This window comes from Glandiceps talaboti, chromosome 14 (assembly GCF_964340395.1).
Source record: "Glandiceps talaboti chromosome 14, keGlaTala1.1, whole genome shotgun sequence".
NCBI classification, from domain to species: Eukaryota; Metazoa; Hemichordata; class Enteropneusta; family Spengelidae; genus Glandiceps; species Glandiceps talaboti.
In genome coordinates, this window is record NC_135562.1 from 839,203 (window position 1) to 851,484 (window position 12,282).

General features: G+C 35.1%; 1 protein-coding gene across 1 annotated transcript; it reads left to right on the forward strand.

Moving 5' to 3' along the window:
• Positions 1–684: 684 nt before the first annotated feature.
• LOC144445472 (elongator complex protein 3) lies at positions 685–11,865 on the forward strand. Its single transcript, XM_078135036.1, has 16 exons — positions 685–838; positions 1,519–1,621; positions 2,031–2,121; positions 2,592–2,639; positions 3,169–3,303; positions 3,561–3,629; positions 4,620–4,774; positions 5,166–5,246; positions 5,786–5,866; positions 6,573–6,699; positions 7,259–7,452; positions 7,923–8,079; positions 8,319–8,491; positions 9,025–9,079; positions 9,768–9,849; positions 10,360–11,865. The coding sequence occupies exons 1-16, from the start codon at positions 817–819 to the stop codon at positions 10,464–10,466; spliced, it is 1,680 nt and encodes a 559-aa protein (XP_077991162.1). The 5' UTR covers positions 685–816; the 3' UTR covers positions 10,467–11,865.
• Positions 11,866–12,282: the final 417 nt, after the last annotated feature.

Here is a 12,282-nt window from a genome sequence, read left to right on the forward strand (position 1 = left end):
GTGAATGTCTTCATTTTCATGGGTTTTTTTTGGCAATATTTGAAATAAAGTTGTAAAATATATCCTGTGATCTTTGTTGTGTCATTGATACCATTCTCTTTTCTTGTCAACATCTATAAGATTGTATAAATCAGAGCTCGGTAAGTCTGGGGTGAAATTGAAGGATAATTGTTCTGTATACTAGACATCAATAGGGCTTCTTTACATGGCCATACATATACACTGTATAACCACATATCTGAACAAGTAAGAAAATACATGTACCTAGTTTTACCCTTCAAAGCATGTCACTTTCAGCACGTCACTTTCAGAATGCACTTCAGTTCAGTTCAGATAGAGGGATAAGATATCTTGCAGATAATAAGAGTCCCTTTTATAGTTCCACTTTTATGTAGACAGTTGTGTTAATTCTTGAGGGCATTAAAAACTGATCTGCGTTGACAACAGTTTCTGGTCATAGTTTTGGATGTAAAGAAGAATTTCTTGGTATTTAGTCACATACGGTACTAATATGGCATCTGGTAGCCAAGCAATTGACAAACATGATACAATTTGAACAAGGTAAAACTGAATGGCTTCTGGAAGGATGGTGAACAAGAAGATTACAAAACCTAAGCAAAAACAAAAGAAATTATATATTTGCGATGAGGGCGCATTTTATGATTATCAAAATGGCCGCCTCCATGTTCGAACAGATGATTGCACAAGCCTTTTATTGAATACTTGAAATACCTTTTCCGAGAAGCGAAGGATCTGTTACTTCAACATTTATAATTTATGAAGATCATCTAAATCCACCTTCACTCCAAACAGAAGATGGTTAAAAACAAGAAGAAAGGTAGGAGACATTCAATCCAGCTGTATGGTATTTAAACTGTTAGTGTTATGTATGTGTACGTCAACACGTGTTTCGTGTTGTTTTCTTGCGTTTTGGGTCGTCTTCATTACAACACAACATGAAATTTCTTATAAATGTTTGATATATGATAAGTACACGTCACATCATACACCAACGTCAACTTTGTTCCGCCATCGGGCCGATTTATCTCCTGATATCATAGTAAAATAAGCAATGAACGCAAACATGATATAGCATTAGCATCCATGAACCCTAAGACCCTCCACCAAGGGAAGTGGTGGACACAGGGGCGTGTAATATTTCATAGATTGTTGTTTTCCAGGTCTACAGACTAAATATAACAACCTTTTGATTAATATATATTCCTACATGGAAGGGGAAGAGACTAATATTTCTTCATAGTATAGAAATTGATACATTTGTAGCAGCAAGATTCGTACGATACTTTCCTAAGAAAACGACATTCTAAGCAATAAGAAAACAACAATCTATGAAATATTACACGCCCCTGTGGTGGTGGAGGGTCTATGCATGAACACAGTAATTGACACACAAGAAAGACTCCAACATGTGAATTTATACAACGACAAAACAACTTCTCTCACTACTGAGTGGCTTTGTCGTAATACTTTGGAACATAATTAATTTTGTCTGTGTAGTACCTCAAGCATCCCATGCTGAGTTGATGGTAATGACTGTGGCTGAAGTTGTCAAGCAGCTCATTGAAGCACATGAAACTGGCAAGGATATTAATCTGAATAGGTAAGTGATTAAATGATGTAGTTGAAACAGGTAATCTATGGTTGGTATAACTGGTGAAAGGGTTACCAGTAGGTCTTCATTCGTACAAGGGTAGGACAATGTTATGTAAAGGGGTTTGTCATTGAAAAAAAAAATGAAGGTATTTTCATAAACTTTGGGTTGTAGAGAGTCATTTCATGATTTTACATCACTTTATACATTATGTGCACTTGCCAAGGTTTGAGTTGAAACTTGTTACTCATTCATTGTTCAGTGGTTGTCCTTACCATGGACCTACATTGTCTTATGGGAGTCAGCAGACCTGCGTATGTAATATAAGAACATAAATATTCATGAGTTTTATTTGAATTTAATAAGCGCTTAGGAGTCATGAATATTTATATGATAAAATTCTCATTTATTTTGTCAGAGTGAAAACTAAGACAGCCAGTAAATATGGTCTACCAAACCAGCCTAGATTGGTAGATATTATAGCAGCTGTACCTACAGCATATAAAAAGGTGAGTGTACAAACCATAAATATTATAGCAGCTGTACCTACAGCATATAAAAAGGTGAGTGTACAAACCATAAAAATATAATATTTGATAGTCCATTATATAGTACATTGTGTACTGTGATTCAAATAAAACTGGTAAGGGAAGCTTTTATTATCACCTGGTGATTTAGTCTTGTAACAAGATCTCAGATCTGTGATTTGAAGGTTGCAAGACTTTTAAGGATGACAATACTAAAGGTACAAAGCTCAATTAATCCCTTGACAGTGCCTTTAGCACTGTGAGACCTGTGGTCACTTTTATTAAGAGTTTAATAGCAGAATGCTCAGGGTCTAGAAGTTAGACTAATGATGATCATACAGGGTCTAACAGTTAGACTAATGATGATCATACAGGGTCTAGCAGTTAGACTAATGATGATTGTAACTTCCAACTTGAATAGTTGTAACAGTTCTTTTCCGATACATTTGCAGGCATTATTACCCAAGTTAAAGGCCAAACCAGTCAGAACAGCAAGTGGTGTAAGTATAACATGTAGTTGTTTTCCATCTTTTAGAAATAGTAAGTCTGCAAGATAAGACATGTTGTGCTAAGATACATGTGTATTAGTGTTTGAGAAGCCTGATGGCACTGAACAACAAGACATATCCTTAACAGGCTAAGCAAACTGTTGTCTGCAAGATACAACGTGTTGGACCACACTATCTACTATCACCCCCAGTGGTTAAGATAACTACTTAGTGGTGAACAACAAGACATATCGTACAGTCTATGCGATATGCACGCTGTATATAGTACAGGTATAAATAGTAAAATTCATACGAATTATTCCTCTATGATTTATGAAGTATGTATCAAAACTATTTATGACTTTTATACTTGAAATCAGAAAATCAGGAAATTACTTACGTCCTGAAATCTATTTTGTACCTTCACATTGATTCATACATCAACTTTGATAAGGATGTTATTTTGAAATACCAGCAAGTATGAAATGTGAACAATATTTCTTCTATATGACTGGTAATATCTGTGTATATTGTCTTTCAGATTGCTGTAGTAGCCGTCATGTGTAAACCACATCGCTGTCCACATATTAATATGACTGGTAATATCTGTGTATATTGTCCTGGAGGACCTGACTCAGATTTTGAATATTCTACACAATCCTACACAGGATATGAGGTAAATTATTTCATCAGTTTTATATTTGTTTGTACACTTACTGTCAGAGTTCTCTCTATAGAATTTTCTATAATTCTCGGTACCTACAATTTCATTTCATCTCATGCTAGAGTAGAAGGTTAAACTGTATCCTTTTACAAATTGTTACACATGTAATACTACAAGACTAAGTGTATTAAACCAAAAGAGGCCATAAATGTTGTTTTGTTGTTGATTTTGAAATTTAATTTATCATTTTATCATTTTTTCATTTTCAGCCAACGTCTATGAGAGCTATTAGAGCCAGATACAATCCATATTTACAAACCAGACACAGAGTAGAGCAGGTAAGTTAGTGTTTAATGACTTGTCTTACTACACTAATTAGTGTACCAATTATGGAAGTGTTTATGACAGACTACCAATCGACAGGCAACCAGTTGTATTGACATCACCACAAAATTGATGACATAGACAGATATTGCAGTGTGACATCATCACAGAAATGGTGACATAGGCAGCTATTTTCATGACATCATAACAGAACATAGGCATACCCTTTCCTGACATCATTACAGAACTGATGACATAGACAGTTGTCATAGAGACATACAACAAAACTGATGATGTTGACAGTTGTCATAGAAACATATCACAGAACCGATGACATTGACAGTTGTCATAGAGACATACCACAGAACCGATGACACTGACAGTTATCATAGAGACATACCACAGAACCGATGACATTGACAGTTGTCATACACATACCACAAAACTGATGACATTGACTGTTGTCATAGAGACATACCACAAAACTGATGACATTAACAGTTGTCATACACATACCACAAAACTGATGACATTGACTGTTGTCATAGAGACATACCACAAAACTGATGACATTAACAGTTGTCATACACATACCACAAAACTGATGACATTGACTGTTGTCATAGAGACATACCACAAAACTGATGACATAGACAGTTGTCATAGAGACATACCACAGAACCGATGACATTGACATGTAATTTCATAAGGTAAATTTTATTCTACAATTTGTATATTGATAATCTAGTATTTTTGACCTTAAGAAAGGTGATAAAAAATTTCATGCATATTCCTTTATGATGTCCTACTTGTAATTTATGTGTATTTGCTTCACTGTGTGTTTGTTTATTCTTTAGAATATTTACAGTTCTATTGAATTCAATTCAACTTCTTTACAAAACCCACTCATGGACAAATGGTGCAAAACTAGTCATTTTTGTACAAAATTACAACTGATACAAAAAGTTCTATAAATTATATTCCTGGGTTTTTTTTATGACTAGTTACAACAACTTGGACACAGTGTGGATAAAGTAGAATTTATTGTGATGGGAGGTACATTTATGTGTTTATCTGAAGATTATCGGGATTATTTTATCCGTAATTTACATGATGCATTGTCAGGACATACTAGTAATAATGTTGGTGAGGCTGTCAAGTAAGTATTATTTTATCCGTAATTAACTTTGTGTGATGTGTATGACTTACACATTTTTTATCATTTGTATATTTAAAAGAAAATCATGTACACCCCAGACACACATAACCCACATATATCATTATCTCACCACAGACAATTTTAAAAAATCCACTTACTATACTAAGTTGGTTTAATTGGAAACAATTTTATAGGAATCTTTTTGACAGGAGAAAGTCTAAGTAGACATATCAAATCATATCTCAAGACTGTCATATCCAGTATTGTCTAGTTGACTCATCCCCTCCATTGTCTATGACTGACTCGTGAATTTATTTCATTATTTCAACCCCCTTAAAAAGCCTGGAGACTTGAGAAAGTGTGTGATAACTCTTACTTTTAATTTTTGTAGATATTCAGAAAGAAGTAAAACCAAATGTATTGGTATCACCATAGAAACTCGACCTGATTACTGCTTGAAGAAACATCTAAGGTTTGTAAAAAGATCATTCATTTTGTGAGAAGCTCCTTGTAGCAACTAAAACCTATACATAATTGTCAAATCATCAAAGATGCAGAAAGTGACAGTACTTCATCATTTTGATGACATAGTCAACTTTTCCAGTGATGACTTCCTTATTAAGTTAGGATAAAGTGATGTCCTCAGTTGTTATAACTTAGCATAAAAAGCAGAGATGTTTGGATATATCCCTTTGTTACTAGAAAGGTAATATAGTTATGCACTAAAGACAAGGTATTGGGCATCCAAGGGGTAATCAGATTAATCTTGTATGGAATGTAACATGAGGTAAATTGTACAAGAAGTGAATGAACTAACAGTTTGTAATATTACCTACTGGAATCACAAAACTAACCAAATCAGTCAGAACCGTTTTAGGAGGCTGTCGTGTACCTTTATGATTGACATAGTAAACTCTAATGATATGTATTTTATCACCCAGTGATATGTTACATTATGGATGTACAAGACTAGAGATAGTTAACTCTAATGATATGTATTTTATTACCTAGTGATATGTTACATTATGGATGTACAAGGCTGGAGATTGGTGTACAAAGTGTATATGAAGATGTAGCTAGAGACACAAACAGGTATGGACTACTTTTGACCATTGTTTCTCAGTGGAGTTTAAATACTACCGTTAATTGAAACGAATAAAATGTGTGAATTTATTTGTTATTGAATTCAGTAAAAAGAAATCTTGTGTTGTTAAAGCTGCACTAACAGTTTGGTGTTTGTGATTTAAATGTGAGTATATGGCAGCAGTTTTATCTCACAACTTATGTACAATTTTTGCTTGCTTTCTCTTGCTGGTAACCAGGTCTTGAATCACTGAATGGTCTGTCTTGTGAGCATGTCAATGATATGTCACCTTTTATCTGTTTACAAAAGTCAGACTGTGAGGGCAGTATGCAAATCATTTTAACCAATGATATGTCGCCATTTATCTGTTCACAGGGGTCACACTATGGACAGTATGCAAATCTTTTTAACCAATGATATGTCACCTTTTATCTGTTCACAGCGGTCACATTGTGGGCAGTATGTGAATCATTTTAACCAATGATATGTCACCTTTTATCTGTTCACAGGGGTCACACAGTGGGTGCAGTAGGAATAATTTTAACCAATGATATGTCACCTTTTATCTGTTCACAGGGGTCACACAGTGAGGGCAGTATGTAAATCATTTTAACCAATGATATGTCACCTTTTATCTGTTCACAGGGGTCACACAGTGAGGGCAGTATGTAAATCATTTTAACCAATGATATGTCACCTTTTATCTGTTCACAGAGGTCACACAGTGAGGGCAGTGTGCGAGTCTTTCCATATGTCTAAGGATGCAGGCTTCAAAGTAGTTTCACATATGATGCCAGATTTACCTAATGTTGATTTAGAGAGAGACATTGAACAGTTCATTGTAAGTAATACATCATGGTATAATCTTCCTCTCAATCTCCACCGTTCTGAGTCACTAATACCCTCTCAAGACCTATCTGAACATTAGCTTTAACTTTCTCTGTTTGCCAAGTATGCAGTGTCTTGGGCAGTAATTATGAGTACTTGGAGCTTTCAGGAGAACATGCTGATTGCAAATACACTTTAGTATTCTTAAAGGAATGAATGAATGAATGAATGAATGAATGAAATTTATTTCATCAGATAACAAAAATAAGCTACACTTTCAAAGAAACATATGATACAAATATAGAAAATGAATACAAAAGAAATAGATAATTGTTATCTGATGTGGACCATGGAAATAGTTCAGCGGAACTAGTCTTGTCGAGGGACCTGTACAATTGTCATCTGATGTGGACCATGGAAGTAGTTCAGCGGAACTAGTCTTCTCAACCCCTGATTAGTTTGAATCTACAGTTTCCTCATAAAAAGTCAACTTATGTGTGGAAACATGATGATACTGTTTTTTTTACTCATTACTTCAGATCATGATAATATTTATGATCTCTCTTTGACAGGAATTTTTTGAAAACCCAGCCTTTAGACCAGACGGTATGAAGATCTACCCAACCCTTGTAATCCGAGGTACAGGGTTATATGAACTATGGAAGACAGGGAGATATAAAAGTTATCCCCCTAGTACTCTGGTTGATCTTGTAGCTAGAATTTTAGCCTTAGTACCACCATGGACCAGGGTGTACAGAGTCCAAAGGTACGTAACCTGCATCATGTCTCTTTTTCTGACTGCAAGCAATTTGTAACTTATGCAAAGAATAATTTTGGTGTTTTTATGCAATCTGCTCAATATTGTCGAAGTTTTAATGTTAATCATAAATGTGATATTTTCTATTTATTATTACGTAGAACCAAGATTTAAAAGTTTTATATTTTGCTCACTGTGAAATTTGGTTTTAAATGAATCTGTCCTATGGTGTCTATACTAGCCAAGGCAAATAACTTGCATTAGACTGTAAGAGCGCCCTCATAGGCCATCTCCAGAGAGGTAAGACTGATGAGGGCGCCCTAACACAGTATATCTTATAATTATGCTAGATTTGTATGTGTAGTGAAGGCAGAGGTCAAAGTTGCTTAGTCAAACATTGGTACCTACCTGTATTTAACTCCAAAGTAATTAATTCATACACATTCATTTATTTACACATAATTGTTTTTTCCATACAGGGACATACCAATGCCTCTGGTTAGTTCAGGAGTGGAACATGGTAATCTGAGAGAGTTGGCGTTAGCAAGAATGAAAGACTTGGGTACTCAGTGCAGAGATGTCAGAACACGAGAAGTTGGTATTCAAGAAATACACCACAAAATCAAACCATATGAGGTATAAAACAAAGTGATTACTTGTATCATTACACTCCTAGACTAGTGGTATACCCAATTATTAGACAAATAATCAAACACATGTCAACACTAATGGGACAATGTAGGATTGACTTCATACCTCATCAGTCTTACCTTGCTAGAGATGGCCTATGAGGGCGCTCTTACAGTGTGATGATTGAGAACATTCATAGACGTATAAAATGATTTAGTTCAGAAGTGTACATTTTTCTTTTCTAGGTTGAGTTGATCCGACGAGACTACACCGCTAATAGTGGATGGGAAACATTCTTGTCGTATGAAGACCCAGAACAAGACATTTTAATTGGTTTACTGAGACTTCGGAAATGTTCAGAACAGACTTTTAGACCTGAACTGAAAGGTGGTGTGTCTATTGTCAGAGAACTTCATGTGTATCCTTTTATGTATATCTATCAGGGTTTTTGGTTTACTTGATCTTTACCTATACTACATGTCATAGTCTACTTTACAGGTACCCTTTACTATAGAAAGGGCCACAAGCAATCTGATCTAGAGGTGGACATCAAGTCGAAAACGTAAACATGTATCACGAAGGTCAATTCAGGCAACAATACAGAGGTAAAATAACAATGAACGATTAGCTGACATCTACATCGTAATTTAATGAGATTGGGCCACAAGCTGAGTTTAGACATTTTGGGGCAAAATTTTTGCTGCATATTTAAAAGTACTCAAAGTAGTTATGGCATTGTACTCACGGAAACATACTCTTTTTTTTTTTGTATTTAAAAGATTTTTTATTGGAGTAAAAAAGCAGGTTTTTACAGTATCTGGATAAAACACAAAATGATTTGATTTCTATCCTTATCAATCACTTGCAACTGACTGAACTCAAATCTACAAGATAATACTGTCATGTTTCAATATTCAGTGTAGCTTTCTATCCTTAACGTATTATGATCAGATATGGAAGTGTAGTTCCTGTGAGTGGAAGAGATCCTAATAAATTCCAACATCAGGTAGGTGGTATGATAATTAGGTGATAGGTCAAAGGTTACACTGTTACTTAAACACATAACTGCCCTATATAAAGAGGATTATGGCTAATCTATGCAAATGCGGGAAATTCAAACTGCTGTACAGAGCACTAGCTTCTGGGTCTTGTTTTCAGCATTTTTTCTTTGCTCTGAGAAACACACAGGTCATGTATCATGTACAAATTGTTTGTGAATGTCGTAGGATGGTAACTTGATACACAAATTAGTTGAAAATCAGTCTGTTTGTTTCATAGAATGAAAAAACCTCTCTAAATGAGACAAATTCCCCTGCAAACAGCTGCCTAGATTGTGTTTCATTCAGGATTATTCAAATATGCAGCATTTGCTTGTGAAAAACCCAGATATAGGGAATGTTTATATTTTGGTTCTCCACCTCCAAAAATACAGTCAGTCATATGCAAAATAGGGTCCCAGGCACCGCCAGTTGTATGTTTAACATTCATTTCTATAGTGTCATGTCAACATGTGATTCACTAGTAACAGTAATTCTGTACATTTCACATGGTGTGTACTAGTTCTACTGTACTACAGTAAATGTAAATGGTAATAAAGTTAACAGTGATATGATGTCTAATGAAGGACCACATGATGATTGTGTAAATACATAAAGAATGAATAAATAAAATAAATATATTTGATTGTCATCTAGGGATTTGGAATGCTGTTAATGGAAGAAGCAGAGAGAATAGCTTTAGAAGAACATGGATCATCTAAGATTGCTGTTATTTCAGGTGAGGGTACATTACAATTTCACTCCTGCATTTCCCTTCCATGCCTGGCATTTCATTATTGGCCTATTGCCATGTTATCATCACTGTTGAATGAAACCAGGGAGATTCAAACACTGTTTGTGTTCATAGTGAGATAAAATGTAATATTTCATGTGTGTTTGCTACCATATTTTGTCTGGGTAATTTGTAACAAAAAAACCTTGTGTGGTATGTAAAGACATTGTGCTGCCTAATTGGAACTCTCTACTTATTACTAGTTTAGTAGTACATGCCTTGGGGACAAGTTACCTGAAAATTAATGTTTGATTTGATTTGACATATTTGAGACATAGTTTATGAGATTTTCATATTTTGTAGTACAAATCTGTTCAAAGAATCTGGATAAGATAAAATGTTTTCAGTCCAAAGAAGTAAAAAAAAACTGGCAATGTTTTTTGTGATTATTCCTTTGTTCATTCATACCTCTCATTTTGCTGTATGACTAAAGATTTAATAAAATTTTGTGTACAGGTGTTGGAACAAGGAATTACTATCGTAAACTTGGCTATGAGCTAGAAGGACCATATATGGTGAAAATGCTAACACAAGAATGTGCCACTACAGACGGACAGTTGTAAAGTGACAGGCGAGTGTCAAGGTTCAATATGAAGCTACAACCTATCAAAGATTCAAACTCAGTTGTAAAGTGACAGGCGAGTGTCAAGGTTCAATATAAACCAACAACCTATCAAAGTTTCAAACTCTGTTGTAAGTGACAGGCGAGTGTCAAGGTTCAATATAAACCTACAACCTATCAAAGTTTCAAACTCTGTTGTAAGTGACAGGCGAGTGTCAAGGTTCAATATAAACCTACAACCTATCAAAGATTCAAACTCAGCAAACACAGCAATGCACAAAAATGTATGTCCTCAAACGACCTCAGGCTTGCTGACTACATACATGTACCATCAGACTTTATGGCGTTATGTATACAGTGTGTAACTGAAACCCTATTGTACAAACAGCAAATACATGATATCCAGTGACATTGTACAAACAGCAAATACTTGATATCCAGTGACATTGTACAAACAGTAAATACATGATATCCAGTGACATTGTACAAACAGCAAATACATGATATCCAGTGACATTGTACAAACAGCAAATACATGATATCCAGTGACATTTACTTTGAAGCACATTGACTCAGTATGACTAGTTTGGAGATGGACAATGTGATGAATTTATTTTTATACCCAAACAATGTCATAATGTCCTTTGGTGTATTAAATCTGGGGAACTTTGGGCAAGGACGAGCGATGGATGTTGCAAGCAGCAAAGCAAAGGCTGGAATAAACAATATTTGAAAATGACGCTACACTAAGCCGCATCTGTTTGCCTAAGCAAAACAGGTAAAAACTGATAACTGATTGGACAGGTAGGTCTCAGATTTAAAGATCAGTTAATAAATAACTTAACCATGAATTTGTGGCAAGAGCTCTACCATCAGATTACGATGTGATACAAGGTAGTCCAACGACTTGACTTATCTTATCTAGTGATTATACATTCAGAGACTTTATGTACACAGGAACAGGGAACATTCAAGTACTTTGACGCATGGAAAATGTTCAACACCATTTTTGGCACAACTGAACTGAGGTTCAGTAGTGCTATTAAAGGGCATGGTGAAATGTCTGTGTATGTGAACGACTTAAAGTAAAATCCGTCAGACCGATTGCTTGTAGATTTGGCGGAGACATTACTTTTGGTGTCTAGATGAGAAATTATTCAAATGAAAATGATCAGATCAGATACATCCAAAAGAGTGATTTTCTATCAGAACAGTCCTTCTTTTACAGTGGAAATCTATGATGTATGGTTATATAATGTGATACAATGTTACATAATCACTTGGCTAAAGTCCATGGGATGTCCCATTATCCTGTAGGAGTGTTTTCATGTTTGAAGTGTGTTTCTCTCACTGTATGTGTATGTCAGACATTGGATTTCAGTTGTGCTGCAATACTATTGGCAATATTTTTGCTTAATAATGTCACTGTATGAATAAAACATCTGTAAAACCCATTTTGTGTATACTATACTATTATTATCAAGAGCTGCAAAGAAATCACTAGACAACTTACTAGATAGAGATGTTGTGTCCAGACACACACTGTCAGTCAGTCAAACATACATACATACATACACAGACACATACATACCGTACATACACAGACAGACACACACACACACATACATACATAACACACACACACATACATAACACACACACACATACTGTACATACACAGGCAGACAGACACACACACACATACATACATGCATACATACATACATACATACATACATACATACATACATACATACATACATACATACATACATACATACATACATACAGAACCATTCCATTACCTCTCCTTACAG